The 20602-nt window shown below is 38.7% G+C and overlaps 1 protein-coding gene across 10 annotated transcripts in view; it reads left to right on the forward strand.

Annotated features, from left to right (window-relative positions):
- The window catches only part of EYA4 (EYA transcriptional coactivator and phosphatase 4), a 159631-nt gene extending 140266 nt beyond the window's left edge, over positions 1-19365 (forward strand). For all 10 annotated transcript variants that reach the window (XM_009319061.1, XM_009319060.1, XM_009319063.1 and 7 more), the window contains 7 exons: positions 190-279; positions 6520-6578; positions 6687-6847; positions 9275-9389; positions 11191-11312; positions 13625-13725; positions 15328-19365. In XM_009319061.1, coding sequence (XP_009317336.1) covers positions 190-279; positions 6520-6578; positions 6687-6847; positions 9275-9389; positions 11191-11312; positions 13625-13725; positions 15328-15408 — 729 coding nt within the window. In that variant the 3' untranslated portion in view covers positions 15409-19365. The remainder of the gene's footprint in view (positions 1-189; positions 280-6519; positions 6579-6686; positions 6848-9274; positions 9390-11190; positions 11313-13624; positions 13726-15327) is intronic.
- The last annotated feature ends 1237 nt before the right edge of the window (positions 19366-20602 follow it).

A 20602-nucleotide genomic window follows, 5' to 3' on the forward strand; every position in this document is an offset into this window, starting at 1 on the left:
ATGTTCTCACACAGGATCAGCAGTCTCTTCTTCTAGCGTTATATTAAAATAGCTTAATACTAAAAAGATTTTAGAGAAATTTCTTGCAGTGTTAATTTTTCAAAACACTTTGTATACAGCAGTTTTTAAAGTAATTCTGATACAACTTAAAGGCATTTAAGTACTTAACCTTGCTTTCTGTTTTTTAAGGATCCACCAATGGCAGTGACCCTTGGACTGCGAATGGAAGAAATGATTTTTAACCTTGCTGACACACATTTATTTTTTAATGATTTAGAGGTAAGAATCAAAAGAACATAAACCCCATTTATGTGTTTTTAACATAGTGGTTTTGCTGTGCATTAGTGGTTGTTGTGTGTGACATTTTCTGCCTATCTAGACTTTGGGTTTGTCATACTCTAATCAGAGAGACATTAGCCAGGTGGCAGTGACTTCTCGTGGCACCAGAGTCCTTCCATGAAACTGGGTGAGAGAGGGAATCTGCAAACTACCCTTTCCTCTCTTTGTCCTATGGCCATCTCTTCAGTTTCCATGGATTTAGAGCTGTCTGCAGTCATTTCCAGGAGGGGGACATATGTGCCTCCCATTCTTTCTCTTTAAGTTCTCTACATTCGCTTTCAGCGGGTGCCGTCATCCGACCACAAGAGACTGTGTTCTTCTCTTCACATACCTGAGTAGCCTTTTGGCCACAGGCCCCCCTTTCTTGCTCGAAGGCAGAATATTCTTCATTTACCTCAAAGACTGCAGCATCAGAGAGCTGGGACTATGATAGATGTGCTCATCAGTGATGTCTCTTCCCGAGGTAACCAGGCGACCACATGTTTTGTCACGATGTCCCCAGGGTGTGCAATTTGGCATCCAGTCAGAAAAGGGAGAGACCTCTTCCTAGGGAGTGACCGCTGCGGACTGCTCACCTGTCAGAAGCACACAGATGGACTGCTGCAGGGACAGTGGTCTGGGAAGCAGGCCCATCAGCTGGGCTTCACAGACTTTTCGTTTCACTTCGGGAGTCTGGATCTGTTAACGTGACAGTCTTACAACCATGCGTGTCAAGAGACGGGGGGTGAAAAACAGTTCTCAAATTAAACTATGGGCTTTTCAGACCTTCCCCTGGTCTAAATCAGTTGTTTTCTTACTCGGACTGGATCCCAGAGTTCCCTCCCTGGACAGATATTTTGCCACTAATGGCAGTTGGAAGACTTTGAGGTTTTGTTTAAAACGCCAGAGAAAGGTCTCTGGTGAGTGAATAGGAAAAATGATAAGTGAGATTTTTCCATTCACTGGGACATTGATTTTTCTAGCGTGCACTTCTTTTGTTCCTTCGTCGACTGTAGACAATAAGAAAAGCAGAAGGTACCAGGCTGCAGTTGTCTTCGTTGTCCCTTGCAGACCTCATTTATGCTTAGCTCTTTTTAAGTCAAGAAACTGGGATCTACTTCACCTTATACCTGAGCTGCACTTCCTCCTTCCAGCAGCAGAAATGTAAGAAAGTAAAGCCCTCGACATGCCTTCGCTGGTCGGTGTTTCATTGCAGTCCTAGTGCGTCATCACTTGACAATGCAAGTGCATTCGGTGAATGTTCTCCTTCTGGTGCCCCATACCAGGGGTAGATTCCAAATCAATTTTTCAAAGCATTGCTTAAATTTCTTTTTAGCAGACCTTTGCCTCTGCGTGTTCAGATTTCATGTGGCACCCAATGAACTTCAAGCTGTTCGGTAGCATATGCCCAGAGTTCTTCAATCTTGTGCTGAGTTCAAGTGGAAGAGTTGCCCTCTTTCCATATCTCTTTATTCTTGCTTATGGCCATTGAAGCTTCATTCCTTTCTCTCATTATTGATTTTCTTTGTAGATCTCAGGTTCAGCTGTCATAGGTGGATCATCACATTTTGTATATTCTTCACAGGGTGATTTTAATATCCTGTCCAAAAATTCATAGTCCAGCTCATTCCAGAGCTTGAACAGTATCCAAACAATTTTCAGTTTTAGCTAAATAAAAAAATACTACCTGGGGACTCTTTTGGAGAACCTTATAGCTCGATCAATTTGCTTTGATTAAAACCAATTTCTATAGGCAATTAAGTATTTTCTAGCCCAGAATTCATCTTTGTTTCAAAACCAACTGTCTTATAAGATTACCAAAATTCCAAACTTCTTGTTCTGAAATGAGCTGTATGCACACATTCTGGCATATACAAGGAGACCAACAATTTTCTGTCTTCTTAGCAAATAAGATATATAAGATATAATTGCATGGCATCCTGTGCCAAAGTACATAGAGGCATCCTTTAATTTGCAGATGAATAGATCTGTCTGTTTAAATATGTTTGCAGAGCACATGGCCATTACTGAATATTACACTGCCCTCGGCATGATGAATGTGTAATGAATTCTGAGAATTCCCCAGTTCTGACTTGGGGTCTCTCTCTCATCTCTCCCCCTCTCCATCTCTCTTTCTCTGTCTTCCTCTCTGCATCCTCCCCCAAGAAAGGGGAGGTGAGTGCTGAGCTGTTGATAGTCATGGCCTTCAAGACACAAGACCTTCAGTTCTTACTGGAGGAAGTGAGATAGGCCTTTATTCACTAGACAGATTACTTAGCCTTTCATCATCTCAATTTTTTAATGCTGAGCCATCAGGTCCTATACCTTCTGTCTTGCTTTCATCTTCATCCCACAATAAACCTCATGGCTCTGGACATGACAACTGCAATGTACTAATGAACCTATATTCCTGTAATATTGACTCCAGTCACTACGTCCTCTAAGCTTTCTTTTTTCCCTGTCTTTCTTGGTTGCAAACACCGCATACCAGGGTCTAGTAATAATAACCAAGTTATTGAAAGTTATCACATACAAAAACAAAGTTTTCCTTCCTCTATGCAAATCTGTCTCACTACAATGACTGCTGATGCAGAAATTCCAATCTGCTGAGACGTTCCCCGCTGACCCAGTAACCCATGTTCTAATCAGCCAAGCTGAACTTTTATTTCAGGCTAGGCTCTTCTCCAGCTATTTCATTCTCAGTGTATAAATTTTAGTTAGCTTGAGAAGTATCACTTGGGAGGGCAGTTGGTGTTTTGCCATGAAAATAGGAGTCTGGTGCTCTAGAAAGTTCATGTGCCTAAACAATGCTTAGAGATGGGACTCAGTTCTGTAATAATATCCAGACTAATGCATTCTGTTCTCAACCAGGTAAGGAATAAAATGAAGTTTTTCTCCCTATCTCAGTATTAATTTTAAGACAGCTTTTAGAAATGTTGGTAGGGCATACTATGCACGCAAAAACCCCAATTTCTACAAATTGCAAGCAGGAATTTGGACACGAATCTTCCAACTCCATTATCCCCCTCCACTCTCAGGATAATGAAGAAAAAAGAGTATTTATTTCAAAAAAAGTGAATTCCGTTTCCATTTTTATGATAATCCTACCATATTTTAAATAAGATTTTGTCATCTTTTTTTTCTCAGTAGACATGGAAATGAGAAATAAAAAATAAGATTCAGGTAAGTCTCAGAATTTGGGAGGCAGGTCAAACTAGTTTTAACAGAGACTGAAGCATATGCATAAAAAGGGGTGTTCTGTATAGTCTGAGAAAGCATAATGCTGAATATCCCCTCAGTAATAACATTTTTGTGTTCAGTGTGGCGAGTCAGTGTTTTTACTGGATAACGAAATTACTGTCCATTCCAAGAGGATAATTTTAATGGATGATTTGTTGATTCTGTACTCTCAAATTTTCAGGCTTTAAAAATGGCTGCAAAGAATTGACTGCGCTCAGATATAGATTAAATTAGTACTACTTCAAGCAAAAGCCAGTTATTGTACCTAGATTCCTTTCCTGTACTCTCAGTAATAGGAAATATATTTTATCTTTCTTAGTTTTCACCTTGCACTGACAGTGAGCCACTGTGACTTGAGTGTGGCCAGTACTGTAGCTGATGTGAAAAGTATTTGACCTTAACATTTAAAGTGACAGGCAGCTTGCTTGCTTTCCTTCCTCCCTGCAACTGTTTGGTCTCTTTTACAAGCAAACTCAGATCTAGTGTTGCGCCACCAGTTTCCTGTTTCTTTTGGGAAAAGTAGAGAACTATCTCAAATCTGCTCAGACCATCTGCTTTTTCTTTTTTTCTGGAAAGTTTTTTCACACCATGTAAGTGAATTTGTAAAATGGAAACATTTTAGTTGAAGTAGGTAAGTAAACAAGAAAACAAAGTAAAACGAAGCAAGGAGTGGTGGGCACGTGAGTTTGTTACTGGTCAGCAAATGCGTATTGCCAGTGTGGTAAGGAGGTGAGCCATAGATCTGAGAGGAGAAGAGGAAGGAGGAAAAGGAGGAGGCTGGAGAGTGGTGGTGGGTTTGATCCTCGTATGTGCCTGGAAACTTAAGAACCTTCTTGCAGGGACAAGGGGCAAGTAATCAGAAAACTTCATGTTCCCCTCATCTCCTGTTCCTGGAGTCAATGAACAAACTGTGAGATAAAAAAGTAAAAGTAAACAGCTGAGCCTTTGCCACCCACTCATATTTAACTTAATAATGAAATTATCAGCAGAACAGTTATCTGGAATTTTTCAAGGCTGGAGCAATGTAGCTGAAAGGCTTAACAAAACCCAAACAGCAGCAGACACTCCTTCTTATCCGTCAGGGCTTCTGTGTGCCCTCCATTTAATTAGTACACCTTCGAATCCACAGGACTGATTTTTAAACTTTTAAAATTGTCTTACGCTTTGACCAGTTCCAGGGAGGTGATTAGGAAGCCAGCTATTGCTCAGATATTGCAAAATACAGAGTTAGAATTTGTCCCAGTGGGGCACTTTGTCTGATTTTTGAGTTCCTGTCCTACGCTGGGTGGAGTATAGCTGCATTTTTTTTCTGGAGTGTAAATAATAAATAAGGATAAAGAAATGAATCTTTTATTTCAGCTGCCACTTCCCCTTTTCTTTCTCTTTTCATCTGCTATTTACATCCAAAAGCAGCTTCTTTAAAATATTCTACAGCTCAAGATAATCTCCTCAGAGAGAACCAAAACACTTTATTTCTCCAGTGGGGAGAAGAATGCTTTATTTCTGTTCCTTGAACGCAGCTCTTTCATGCCTGTCTTAGTGGATTAAGCCAGATAAGCAGAGTTTGGCCACTCATTCTTTCAGTCTTGACACAAAATTTTAAATTATGATTGCTTGTATGATGCAATGAAATTATGTATTTGAAAATGAAATTATATGTATTTATTTTATTAAAAATTGCTAATTTATTTTTTAATAACTTACTTCATGTGGGTAAAAGTCTGTTCAGTTTTCATTCAGTGCAAAGCAAACAAAACAGAAATAAGAAATGGCAATTCCAAATTCACACACTAGGAACTTGTGGCATACACTTTGGAAATCACTCCCCTGTTCAGATTTATCCTTTATCTGGACAAAGTGGCACTGGTACAAGACTGAGATTGGAAACTTAGAACTGTGTGCTCCTGCATGTCACAGAGAGTCTGAATTAAGTGCTAGTTGTCAGCAACTTTATTTGAAGTAGATGACTCGGACGACTCTTTATCTGAGGCATAGAGCTGTGCATTTTGAAAGCTCAGCCTCATTTTGTCTTAGTGATGAGATTAAATTATCTGAAAACATTAGTTGGGGAGTAATTTTTAAATACGTCCTTGAACTTTTTCATAAATTATATTAGGATTATGTTAACAACAGCTATTTTAAATATTAAAAAATTACTTACATACAGGAAAGTAAAATCTCCAGGCCCTGAATTTCAGGTGTGTCTTTGGGTTGAGATGTTAATTCTAGCAACTACAGAAAACAGTAATACGATGCCTGTTCACATTTACTGTTGCATGGTGGCTTGAGTTATTTATTTATTTATTTGTGCTTCCCCCACATTTTCCTATCTTTCTGCCATAACCACGGTGCAGAAAAGGATATTTGATAGCTATCCAATTATAAAACCAGCTTGGAGAGGAGTTCAGTTTTCCAGTGCATCTCAGTTCCCTGGAGTTACTTCCATCCCTTCCGAAACCAGGAAATAATGAAATTCTCCAGGACTGCTTAATTATCTGTGATTTTCCAGCCAAAGGCATTTGGATAAATCAAGAAAAGAATCTGATAAGCATCCAAATTCCTAGAGATTTAACAGAAGTTACATGCCTGTGGAGGTTCGCAGCAGCTTTTAGGAAGTGGGGAAATAAGGTTTTGGAATATTGGTGTGCTAGAGAGACTATAAATGAGACTTGCAATTGTTGGGTTTTTTTCAATTAAAATAATTTTAATCAAAAACACACTAAAATTACATATCACTTTTCTAAAGGCCTATTTTAACTAATAATTTATACAGTGTAGAAGGAGTTGAGGGTTGTATTATTTTAAATGAATTGGTGGTAAGAGGAAGCTGTAAGTGTACATACACTGCCATCTCCTGGTGCACTTAGTGGCCTGCACCGATCATTTCTTCAACGTCTGTACTAAGCATATGGACAGCATACTCTTTTATAAGATAATTTATCTTTTTTTTTTTCTCAACAGGAGTGTGATCAAGTTCATATAGATGATGTTTCTTCTGATGATAATGGACAAGACCTAAGGTAAGATAGAGCATTTGTTTCTTTTTTTATTTTCTTCAAAGATTAAATAAATTGAGCATTTACAGGAATACATTGTATTTATTTTTACTGTATTTTGGGTGTTTGCAGTACCTACAGTTTTGCAACTGATGGCTTCCATGCAGCTGCAAGTAGTGCAAACCTTTGTCTGCCAACAGGTGTAAGAGGAGGGGTTGACTGGATGAGGAAGCTGGCTTTCCGTTACAGAAGAGTAAAAGAGTTGTATAATACTTACAAGAACAACATAGGAGGTGAGTTTAATTGTCAAAACCAATTTAGAATGCTGATCAGGTTAAACTGCATAGTGATGGGCTCCTGCTGAGGGAATGTGCCTTGGAAGCCACAGAGTGGAAGGAAAGTGATGTGACTGGACCTTGGGGTACTGAAAGCAACTGACTGTAATGGCAGAGCCAACATTGTGCTGTTGTGCAGGAGAACCAGAGATGGGGAAACCGAGCAGGCTTCCATTTAGCTTCCGCAGAGACCATTTTTCTCCTTCCGACCCAGCTCGGCTATACCTGCCTTACTGATTGGCTGAGCCACTTATTCTACCTCAAATGTGCTGTTATTCTAGGAAAGAGGTTGTATAGTTTCCACAGCACAAATTGGTTGTGGCTGGCCTATTCCTCCTACGTTTTCGTGATCTAGTTGGTAACAACACACTGTCTGCTAAATTCTCTGCTGGGTACCTGCTAGTCTATTTTCACCAGTGGAAGCAAGAAAACTCCAGCACTGCCACACCAGTAGCCCCTTTTGTTGACTCTCTAGCTTACACAGTTAATTGTGCTGCAAGAAATCCGAGTCTCATTTGGGCTGAGAGCTTTCCTGTTGCTGTTTTCATTCATGGACTCACTCATGTCCGTGCCAGCAGGCTTGTAGGAAATCAAGCAGCAGAACTGAAAGAATCTGTCCTGGAGAGTCCTATGTGACTCGCAGAGGCAGCCAGCCCTCTTCTGAGGAGGGGAATATGTCAACTGACTCCCTCAAGAAGAGCCTGCGAGAACAGGGAATACTTAGAAGTCTTCAAGCGTTGCTACAGCCACAGTTGTGGATAAGATGAGGACAACCCAACCAGGAAGGAGTCCAAGTGAACACTCTCCCATTCTATAGCATGGGCTTTTTCAACTCATCTGCAATTTATTTCAAAGGAACCTGAAACTCAAAGTGAAGCTTACCTTCAGCAAAACCAGACAGTCTGGTGTTCACTTCCTGCAGTCTCTGAAAAATGGGAAACAGTACTACTAACATGGACAGTGAATTAGTCGTTACCTTAATCATTTTCGAAACTCTGTAAATCTGAAATACGTATTTTCTTTTAGAAGCTCAAAGTCTTTACTTGCCGTAGGATGAAGCAATAGGAGCAAAGGGTGATAGTAAATGACTGGCTTTCACGGGCCCTGCCTTGCCCTTCATTGGTGTCATGAGTGAAGTTTTTATATATTAAGAATACTTGAAACAGTATTAACCAAATGTTACTGGGTTTTCTTATATCTCCTAATGCATCTAAGGTTCTAAAGCTATTACATTTCATAAAACCTTTAACATCAGTAAGAGCTTAAGTCCAAGAGCACAGCATAGGGAAACACACTAAGAGGAACAATCATTGCAAAGGCAGAGTGCCGATGTGTGGTGCATTGTATTAAGGTTTTTATTCTCTCCCACAAATCCTGCTTCTGAAATATATTCCATCCTTAGTGGGCAAGTTCCTTCATTCATCCTCTACTTCTTAGCTTTTTTAATAATCTTTTTATCACATATGTATCTATTTCAAAATAGCTGTTAGAAAGCAACAGAAGGCTAGATCAAACTAGGTATTTTTAGATTGCTGCATTTCAGATTTTTGAAGACAGTCATGATCACTTCTTGGGAACATAGGGTGTGAAAGAGAAGAGGGATACTAAAGGTCATGAAACCTGCTTCCCTGCTCTTCCAGGACCAAATCTAAATTTAAAAAAGCTTGGTTCCAAAGAACTCATGTCTCAACAGTCAATAGACGGGGTATTTTTTAAAATCTGACCATCCATACCCAAAAGGAGATTTTAAGGTGCTTTTAAGAACTAACTGAGATATGAGGACATAAGATGTACACTGTTTCAGAGCTGTAAATGCTATAAAAGGAGCTATCATTACCAACTACAACAGGACATGAAGAGCAAGCCATCAGCAAACAAATGTATTTCCATAGGTGTAACCTGAGGTTCACCTGTATACAGAGTCATAAGCAGGGCAGTTTAAAACATATGCAGATACTGCAAAGGCAAGTTTATTCTAAGGTCTCTTCTTTTGTGAATGTCTCTGCCTATGATCCCAATGTCATGGATCTCCTTGTCACTGCCTCTGATAATTAGAGAATAAGATATATGTGAGGAGTGGGTTTAAAAAATGTGTATTTCTGAAAGGTATACTTTGAAACGTAGTAACGTAGGCTGAATAGATGAGAAAAAAATCAGACAACTAATTACTAGTATCTGCAGTACTCTCTGACATTGCTTGATATAGTGGAATGCAAATAAAAGCAGAGCAATTTACTGAGCCTTGAAGACAATAGATTTTCTCTTTGATGTTTTTTCAAGTTCTAGTGGAATTTAAGATAGAAACAATGAACATAAAATCTATACGTTCCAGCTAATACAGAATTTAATTTGTATTTTTTCTTTTCTTGCGTTTTTACATTAAAGGACTCCTGGGTCCCGCTAAAAGAGATGCATGGTTGCAATTAAGAGCAGAGATTGAAGCTCTGACAGACTCCTGGCTAACAAATGCACTTAAATCATTATCAATTATCAGCACAAGGTATGTATTTGAGTCTACTGTAAAAAAGTTTCTAGTTTTGGACTTGTAATGGCTATTTTTTGACATTTTAAGTTACAATAAATTAGTGCCTTTAAAGAACAGAACAAGTCTAATACGGCTTTTGAACAGGACATAGGAAAAATTCCATGGAAAGTGATTTCATTTTCAGTTATTCCAGCGTTTACTAAAGATAGTATGAAGTGTCTTCTAAAATGTGATAAATGTCCCTGTGTATATTGAAAGGATATTGTAGAATTCTGAGCCAGCCTTTAATTTATCATCTTCTGGGCAGCATCCTCTGAACTCCACGTCTCTCTGTTCTGTGCTTCAATGTTTGTGCCTATTCACAATGCTACCTAAATACTGTATAGATCCCAGAACACAAAATCATTTTCCTTCTGTCCTTCCAGACAAATCAGTATGCATAAGCATATACCTAAGTTTTCAGAAGAGCAAAAATCTGTTTTAACTGAGTTAAAAGTCTGGGTTCCCAGTAATGACGTAAAATGTATTGTTCCTTTAAAATAATAAAACTGTGAACACTGCTGCTGCTTAGTCAGCCATGCAATATGTATCTCATCAGAAATCCTCAAAAATTCTGGTTTTAAACCATAAAAAAGAACAATGTTAAGCCATCTTGCCTTCTAAACATGTCTGGGAAAAGAGTCGGTGTCAAGTGGAAAGAACAAACTTGGAAAGATGTGAAAAACTTATTTTAAACATAACAACTTTTGCAATATGTTTATCTCTTAATTGTTGTTTATTTAACAGTGTCTTAAGCACCTCAAGAGAAAAAAAGTAAAAAATTTGTGTAAGCCATTGTGTTTAGCTCTGCATTTCTTTCTGAATTGCTAGTCTTCAAAAAGACATTTGGTAATGAAGGCCAGTTGAGCATTGGTGAATGAGTCTGGAAAACTGTTATCAGTTACTGAGGACTGCTAAATAAGTCTTTTGTCTTGTCTTCAAAGAACTGTACAGCTATAAATCTTCAGAAGCTACCTGTGAGGCAGCTAAACATTGCCTATATGTTGCTCACAGGAAATTGAGATACATAAAGGCAGAAATAGTAGCCGAAGGTCTTGCTCGGAGTTTGTGGAAGAACCAGGAGGAAAAATCACAACTATTTGCTCTCAGCTCCATGTTCACACCATGGTCACGCTCATGTTCCAGCCTGTCAGTGCCTAAAGTAGCCTGGCTCTGAGTTTTCTGTTGTGTAACTGCTAGCACAACTTCTCCATTGAAGTTTTCATCCTCACCATTGGGTGCTAGCTTATTAACATGATTATTCTTATCTCTCCCTCTTCTCAGAAATATTCTTACTCTTGAAACATGAAGAAAGTGATGTCATTGTGCAGAAATGTGTATTGGCTGTTTATTTCCCCTCAAGACAGGAGTAACAAACGATGTTTTCATGTTCTCCTAACTCTTTTATTTGGCTGGTAGCTACTGCCAATTAATTGCCAGCATGAAAATTATGCTTTCAAAGCATTCGAATGCCTATTTTCAGAGCTAGTTAGTGATCTTAAATGTCTGTATTTTAGTGGACCCGTCTTCAAGGACCTGGTTTTTATAAACCAGTGTGGAATATTTCCTACACATCGGGCCTGCATATTTTTTTAAAGGATTTTGCCACAAGTTTTATGTTCATTTTTCTGGAAATTTTGGTGCTGAGCAGCACTGCTGTGTGGGTGAAAGTAAATGCTGAGGAATCCTGAATATGCTCTCCACAGCTGGTTCACCTCATCAGCATTTGGGTAATGGTTTTAAACTATTTAAACTGAAACTATTTCTCTCATTTTAGGAGTAACTGTGTAAATGTTTTGGTAACAACAACTCAGCTTATCCCAGCACTTGCAAAAGTTCTACTATACAGCTTAGGAGGAGCTTTTCCTATTGAAAATATTTACAGTGCAACCAAAATAGGTAAGAAAATTATTCTTTCATCCATTCCGACTACACTGCGTGACCAATATTTTTTTGCCAGTAATGGATGGATTCCAAGCCACTTCCCTGACACTTACAGTGTTAGTTACAAGATTTAGGCATTGCATATGTTCAGATTTGTTTATGTCAATAAATTCCAAATTCAGCTTATTTTCAATGATGCCTGAAGGAATAAAGGTCCCCATACTGATTAAAAGCCTCAGAAACTCCTAAGTGTGGCGCAGAAAACAAAAAATGTGCAGAAAAGAATGAAGAAAAGTGTTTTGTGAATTCAGATCTAAGCAGAACTTCTGTTAAAATAGTCTCTGCTCTGACCTTCAGCTCTATGTAAGCTCGGCCACCGCTTCACAAGCTTTTTCTGGAAGCATAGTACATCAGTGAGGGTAACGACAACTGTTACCAACAGAAGCTGTGTTGATGGGTGCCACAAGGGCACTTCCCTATTCTGTTCATAACTGTGTACCTCTTGTGTATTACAGTTTGAAAATTTATGGGTTTTGGAAATTGCATCCAAAATTTTCTTGTAAACCAAGAAAAGTTATCATTCTTGCGAAATGTGATACGGCCTACAGTGACTGACAGTTTTGGCAGATTTCGTGATTTACCAATTATTAATTCAGGAATGCTTAATTTCTATACCTATGACACCTTATATAACATGGAGTGTGGCATTTCATTGACAAAAGCATTATAACATATTTCCTAAATGATTTTCACAAGTGAAAAAGCAATGCATATTCTAACAGTGTCAGGAAAAACTATTACCTCAGTCATGCTTTAATTAGCTGTAGCTGTCCTCTAGACAGAAATGCCCCAAAGACTTTAAAAACTTAAGTCAAGGCACGAAGTATCCCAAATACCACATGGTACTGAGAAGCCTCTGGAACGAATGTCATCTGTCATACAGCCTGTACATGTTGGATTCAGTCACTGAGATTGCGCTCGGACCAAAGGAAGGAGCATTAAGAAGTAGTGCCAACAGTACAGAGGGGGTGGTGAAGTGAAGCAGAGTCTCTGGAGGCTCTGTCAAAGTAATTCTGCACCAGGAATTCCTTCTGGGAACGGTGTGGCCACTGTTACACCCCTGCCGGGAGGACAGAAAACTCTGTTGGGTACAAGATCTCTCTCTACTTTTCGTCTCAGTGATCTCTGCACTATGCTGGGCACAGGACTATAATTGCAGCTGTCGCTTGCACACACTGAAATCTGGTCCTCGCTCAATAGTTTTCGTAATCATAAGCCCTTTTTTGTGGGCCAGCTGAAAAAAAGCAAGAGGAGAGCAGTAAGCATCGGAGATCTAGAAATCATGAGCTTGTGAGAAGAGACTGAAAAACCTGGGGTGGGGATAGACATAATAACAAGCAAGGTAAAAAGCTATCACAGAGAGGGAAGAAGTAATCTTGCTCTACTTTGATGGGAGGTATGACAGTAGGTGATGATTTCTGTGCAATAGGGCACGTGTAGGTCGCATGTCAAAGAGAAACTTCCTAATGGAAAGGGTTAATTAAATATGGAGATCGCCTGTGGGAACAGCGAAATCATCACATTAGGACAGTTTTAGGATCAATAGCACAAGCATTTCTTGGTAAAACTGAACCTGCAGTACAATGAGAAGATCAGCAGATGACTTTGCTTGGTCCCTTTCAATCCTGTTTATTGTTGTTACTGGCTTAGCCTGCTTGCTTCCACATCTCTCCAAAAGAGCCAAATGCTTCATGGAAGTTCTCCCAGGAACTAATTTTATTTTGCTTGTCCATTGTTCTTTGAACACTTTTTCGCATTGCTACATCACTCATTGTTGCAGATACATTAGAATTAAAATTTTTGCTTTCCTTGAAAAAATATTACTACAATAATAGGTAAATATTTAAATTTCATTATTCGTTCAATGACCTATTCATTTTTGCAGTGCTGCTAATTCCTTTACTTTAGTGGCTTTTCTGTAATTCTTAAGAAAGAGATTTAGTTTTACTTGGAACAGCTTAGTGTCACTAAGGGAATTAATTGCTTCTTACCAGTTTTGGCTCTAAATCCCAAGGAAGGGAACTTTTAAAAAGTAGCAGTAACAATGTTATACCACTGCAATAATCCTTTGTAGGGCTTCACCATAACTCACTTGATAGCTTGAATAAGTAGTGCATTGTTTTTCAGGCAAAGAGAGCTGTTTTGAGCGTATAGTGTCCAGATTTGGCACTAACATAACTTATGTTGTGATTGGAGATGGCCGAGATGAGGAACATGCAGCTAATCAGGTAACTTCACTCTGAACTCTTATCTCATTTATCTTCCAGGAAAAGAAAGTTGCTTTGAACGAATAATGCAAAGGTTTGGCAGAAAAGTAGTATATGTTGTAATTGGGGATGGTGTAGAAGAAGAACAGGCAGCAAAAAAGGTAACCTGTCTCCTGAAATGTTGGTGTGATACATAGCTACTAATGCAAGCCTTTCTGTTTGCATTTCTGTCAGTGTTGCACAATGACAGAATGACAAATAATTTCAGTCCACAGATGCAAGGCAACAAGAGCATGATGAGATCAAAACGTAGAGTAAAATGAACCATTTGGATTCTAGCATTTGCTTCACTTCAGTTTGGAAAGAAAAAAAATGCAAAATTATTTTCAAAATAAATGAAAAATGATTGCAGCAAAAATGTCTGACTGGCTTCAAGCAAATTAAACAGAAGAGATAGAAAGGGCTATGACATGATGGTTGGGTGGTGGTTTTCTTTAAATGGTGAAATCAGGGAGGTTTCAGGAGAAGTGTTACAGAGAATGTGGAAAAACATCTAAAGGACTGTGCAAATTTTTTGCTAACATAGATGATGACCTGTAGTTTATTGGAGCAAATATGATGAACATACAATTTGCTTCAAGAAAGACATACCTGCAAAAGGAAAAAGAACACAACACAGAGGTTGTGCAACAAGTCTGTTTCTAAAAAAGAACTGTTTCTATAGAAATATCCAATTTTCTCATGATAATAATTCAAGTCTAAATTTCACCAGATAGGTTTCCAATATTCGGAAACAGATCAAATCAGTAATTTGCACCATACTTCCCAGTATAACCTTGGAAGTGTGCAGAAACTGAAAATTTTTGCCTTACGATGTCTGCGCAGGACAAGTGGTGTAAGTATCATTGTGCTAGGAGTAGCAAAATAAAGTGCCCTTTTAGTGTTGTAGCTGGAATGGAAACAAAATGAAAATAACCAAAATGCTCATTCCAAATGGTTCCTTAATACAGGTACAGTACTGGTGATGGGTCTTTGTTTAGTTTGTGCTAAACAGAGGTGGTTGGATTGTGTACTTTCCAGTTTGGCATGCTTTTTTCTTAACGTTGGCTATATTGCATGGATAGATAGAGAATTCAGAGAGATGGATGAATATAGCACATCACAAATAGATCTGAACACAAGATGAAAGTGTGTGTGGGGGGTTTATTCTGATGAATTGCTGAAGGAGAATAGTGCATATATCTGCATCTGTCTCAGACACTGATGCTTTCTGCAACACAAATTATCTTTTTTTAAACCAGAAATGTGTTGTTTTCTTATCCAAACAGATTTCTTTTTTCCCCCTAGATGGAGAAAAATGTAATTCAACTCTGTTTCAAAGTGTTGTGTGTGAAGCCTCTTTTAATGAAAGTCTTATAGCCCTTTAAATGATCATTCGGTATTTTGCAAAGTCTAATAAGTGGAGCGGAAAGGGATTTCCTATTAATGCTCCTTCGTATGGGTTTGCATGCTAACAACAAGCAAATAGCCCTTACTAAATAACGGGCTCTTTCCAAAGAAACTATTAAGAAAGACTATCTAATTATTTTAACCTCAGTTGAACTATTAAGCTCAGATCTATTTTGGTCTGGTTTTTGTCAGTACTTTACTAGCAAAAATCAATCTAGAAACACAGCGGTGTAAAATACGTGGTGGTAATCTGACTAGCCCTGTGTCACAGTGTTCCATCTTTCCTGACCTTTTCCCCCCTCTAACAAACACAGCACAACATGCCTTTCTGGAGGATATCCAGTCATTCGGACCTCTTGGCTCTCCATCAAGCACTGGAACTAGAGTATTTGTAACTGTGTTCTAAAGTTGGCGATCCTTTTTTTTTTTATATATATATATATTTCAAGTACACTGAATTTTTATGTGTGATTCAATGCCTCTGGCTTTACACATATGAATTGTCTTAAGAAGGGAAGAAATATTTGGAATTAAAAATTCCAAATTGAAGAATTCAGATTGCTGAATGGAGTTAAAACATTAGTGCTACGTAAGGAAGCTCTATGGTCTTATATATGCAACGTTTTAAAATGAATTAAAACTGTGGAGGTTGCTGGTACACACCAAGTGAGCCCTGACAGGAGTGAACAAAGGACTCGAACTGGCAAAGCACCACATGCGTTTTCCAGCCGAAAAGGTGGTGTTCAACAACATTCCTCAAAATGGGATATATTCTCAGCACTGAGGTTTGAACCAGACTTTAGCCTACCTAACCCAGAAAATCTGAATTGGAATGCACTCAGACTGTATAATGACAATCCTGTCTAGACCTGTAATTTGTGTAAATTATTGATGAAAATAATTTACTGTGACTTTATTAGCAGCTGATTTTGGAAGTGGATGCAATTTTTCTTTCTTTTGGGGGGTCAGGGGAGGGAGAGGGTTATATAATATTGTCTCTTTTATAAGTTTGGCAAACAGAATGTGCATAATGATGTGTTGTGCCTTAAAGAGAAGACTGTGTTCGTGTGTTATAATGTAATTTTGGTTAAAAACTATGTAGATAAACAAAAAAACCTTTGTGATAATTTTTGACATGACCAAATTTGAAATTCAAAGAAATCAAAGAGCAGGGCTGCACCAAAGCATTTAAGTATTTGTTGCAGTAAGAAAAAATAATAAAGGAACGTTTGTGTTTTTATTTGGATTCTGAATAATTCCACTGATTGTTCAAGGAAAGTTAAGAGTATGTTGGGAGGTTGATACTGGGGACCGCTACCTTGAAAGCTAAAAAAAAAATGTTTAACACCTTCAGCATAATTTCTTGATTCTCCGACAAGAGAACTAAGAGCCATATTCATGAATTACTTAGTCCACTGAAAGCCATACAGTGAGTGCATCTGCTGTGTAGAAAAGGACAAATTCCCACCCAGCAGACAAAGTGTGCAGGTGGCACTACTGGAAGGTGAAAATGTGAAGTTAAGCCCAGATGGGGAATAAAACACAAGTTCATTAGGAATGAAAAATTACTAAAGAATCTCTCACCAGTCAGATGCACAAATGATGCTACATTTAGCATATTCAGGATCAACACAAGCTGCTGAAATTGCTGGCATGATGACATTGGCCATTTCAGGAGCACAGTCTACTTCAGTAAATATAACAGTGTTTTGGTAGCTTTTCCATTCTGTTCCACATTTATGTGGCTTCTGGTTCGGGTCAACACGATTTTCCTCACCCATTTTTGATTGCACAAGAATATTACACAGGAGCAACCCTAAATGTTTTTGAATCAGAAATTCCAATAGCATGTCAGGCATCTGAGGAGAGGATAAGGAGGGGATTTTTATGAAGAAATATTGAGAAATATATTACCTTAATTTTCATCATTTCTATTAAAAATTACGGTCCATACAGCGATAATTACCTTGCAAGTTTTGAACATGCTACCTTTCAGCTTTGGAAAATGAGCAAGGTCCATATTGCACACAGGGTCCCTAGCACTCCACGTGCAGCTTGAGCACTCTGAAACAACAGCAAGTGGTTCGTATCTCATGGCAGAAGATGAAAACTGCTTTTTGATTTTTAACACTGTATGTGGAGACACCTGAGGTTGCCTGTGCTCTGACTGCATGAAGAAGGTGTTAAATGTAAACTCCGGGATGCCTACACAAGCACAGTAGTCAGCACTGAGGTGAAGATCTTCCCTCTCTGTGCTATGAAGCCACCTTATGTCTAGTTACCAGGCAGTAACTTTGTTGATTTAAACTTTGTAGGTTATATGAAAGTTAGTTGGTAGGTGAAAGCCTGGAGCCACTAAAAGTCCAAGGCAAAGCTCCTCCTAAAAATGGGATTCCTTTGCTGTGTTGGAATTGGATCTACAAGTCGCCACACAACAAATAAATGATTTATCACTGGGCAGTGTGAAGCCATCACACGAGACTTGCCACATATGAAATCATTATACATCAGTTACTCGGGTGATAGATTTGTGTGTCCAACAAGTAAAAATGATTCATACCTTCTTTATATTTACAGTACCTGTCTAATCAAATTTGGCCTGGAAGTACATTTTTCCTAAAAAGCTGGGGTACCAGCTTTTTGTTGTTTTTCAAGTGGGAAAAAAGTGTTTCTACTGGAATAGGAAAAAAGGTGAAACAAAGCCCTTCTCAAGTTCCAGCATCATAACATTGCATGAGAATATCAGCGTAAAAGCTGTTGATAAAATTTACCAAAAAATTGGTATGTTGAACTAGCTTATTTCTCTTTTTTTTTTTGTTTTGGACAAGTCATAGTGTTATTTAAATGCATGAAGCAATATTACTTCTCAAGTTATTTGTTCAGCTTTTCAGTGTTCTTTTCCTAATCAGATGTAAGAACAAACAATAGCCCAGCAACGACCATCGGTTCTTATAAAAGGTTTGCAGTGCCTTCGTTGAAGTTGTGCTTAGCTCTCTGTGGCAGGTATGGCTCAATTAATATACTGGTCTTCTAGAGAGGAGATGGAGGCAAAAGGAGGGAAGTTTTACAGAGCATGACAAAGTTCTGATTTTAATTTGGATTCTGTGCACTACCATAGCAGAAGTTAATTATAAAAATAAATAATCCACAAAAATGTACATCCAAAGAAAATTCAAGGATTTAGTTCAAAAGCCTTTGCAATACTAAAATCCTAAAACAAAATTTCAGAGCACAAATACTCTCTTCCTAAGCAAAAAGCATTATATATCTTTAAATAAAAGTGTGTAGTACATGCCTGTCTTATAGAGAGAAATTACTCTGATACATTTTCCTGCATGAACAGTACAGAGGAGAAAATAACCAAGGCAGAGACATAGTCACGCCAGACTGTTCCAGATGGGCCTAAGTAGATTAAACCGAGGGCTGGTCATTTTGACAGAGTGCATTTTAATTCAACAGCAAATTAATCAGAAACTGCCTTCCCTTCAGTCTCTCCTCAACAACCAAGATTGAGCACAATGTCATGTTTGCAAGTATTTTGGGCAAATGAAGTATAGAATATAATGCCTTTTGCTGATACTTTAGCAGTTCTCAGTCAGTACAGAACTTGAATGTTCATCAGGCGTTTGAATAGTCAGCTTGCAGAATACAAATACGGTGTGATCGCAGTCACAAGGTAGTATCTTAAATAGATATAACTCTGTGCAGTTCAGTATATCAGTAAAAGAAGACAGGAAAAACTAAAAATGATGCTTCTTTTTAGATGCCTGTGGAGATTGTGCACAAAGATACAGGTGGCAGCCAGCTCCCAGATCTGTTTTCATTAGAAACCACTGTGAGCAGCAGTGTTTGCATCTAAAGCAGATGCGGAGTATGTTCCAGTGTAAGCACTGACAAGGGAGATGAGGCAAAATCAAAATCCTGTATACAAGCACACTTCATCTTGGGGCAGATGAAATCCTGCAGCCAATCGGAATTGCAGTTTATGGAGAATACAGATTTGGCCCACAGTAGGAAGACTGGATTTTAGTTGTGAGGTTGTATCCAGATCCAAGGTTTCGGTTCAAACGTCATCTCTGCTTTACAGGATTGACACCAGGCATATGCTCTAAATGAATATGGTATTTAGTATCTCTGAAGAGGAGCTGAAGTGACATGAGGCAAAATCCCAGCAATAGCAGCATTTTGGAGATATAATTGAAGCCAAGGGTCTCTGTCATGTATTAGCAGATTATAGTTTATTAGGGCCTATGTAATTTAAGAAAATGTAAATTAAAATTAAAAGCTTGTAAAATTATGTACATCTTTACTATTTCTCAATAAATACACTTGGAAATGTCATTTTCTGCACTATACCATGTTGTAAGATGTTTGGTTTGTGGTTGACACCCTCTGTACACAATGTCTCTTACAGGAACTGAGCGTGACCTTGGACTCTTTTTAAGTATGTCCGCACTGCCTTTGTGGTTCATGCCTGGAGCAACACTGTGCTCATGTGGTCTGGTAGAGACTGGCTCACCTGCGTACCCCGTTTGCAGGGTGGAGCTGCTAGAGGCAACCTCCCTCTGGTCCTCACCAAGAACACCAGGTGCCTTGCTCCAGATGCAGCCTGAGAGACAACTAACACCTTTGTTACGGTGTCCTTGGGGCAAAATACAGAACAAACTCTTGATGGTCTAGACACATAGAGTATTCATTTAAATTCCCTTACCAATTCACTTACTAATGTTATGCTAATATTCTTATGGACATGGGTTGTTCTGGAGACAGACTGGGCTACCGAAGGGAAGCAGCCATTCCAGTCAAAGCTGAGCCTCATGAAACTTTGTAAATGTCTTTGGGAGCAGTGCTTCATGTCTTGGTGAGGTGCTGACCTTGGTTTGAAGGAAGCAATCCCCCACAGTCTGCTTGCACAGGCTTTAAGGCAAAAGTGGGACCACAGGACTACCAGCACACATAGATATGACATTATGATCTTGGGAACAACATGGCAAGTGGCAGAGCCTTGATAACCACAGCACTTCAACCACAAGAGACAGCTTGTAAATAGTAGATTTTTTTTCCCAGGAGTTAGATTAAAGCATGTCTGCTACAAAGATAATAGAATCATAGAATCATAGAATTGTTTAGGTTGGAAAAGACGTTTAAGATCATTGAGTCCAACCGTTTACCTAACACTAAGTCCAGCACTAAACCATGTCCCTAAGTGCCACATCCACATGTCTTTTAAATACCTCCAGGGATGGTGACTCAACCACTTCCCTGGGCAGCCTGTTCCGATGCTTGACAACCCTTTTAGTGAAGGAGTTCTTCCTAAAATCCATCCTAAAACTCCCGTGGCGCAACTTGAGGCAGTTTCCTCTCATCCTATCACTTGTTACTTGAGAAAAGTAAATGTGTTACTAGATTAATTGAAACAGTTATATTGGCTCCTTCATGAAAAATGGCAGTATGTGTGTGTCTGTCACTTCCAGCTGATCAGAAGGACTTGCAGAAGGTGTGTGTGGAAATGAGCTAGAATTCACAAAGCACCTCAAAGTGTCAAAGGTGCTAATCCTCAGAGGTGTTTGAAACAGAACAATAAATTCC

This window comes from Pygoscelis adeliae, unplaced genomic scaffold (genome assembly GCF_000699105.1).
Source record: "Pygoscelis adeliae isolate BGI_AS28 unplaced genomic scaffold, ASM69910v1 Scaffold172, whole genome shotgun sequence".
Lineage (NCBI taxonomy): Eukaryota > Metazoa > Chordata > Aves > Sphenisciformes > Spheniscidae > Pygoscelis > Pygoscelis adeliae.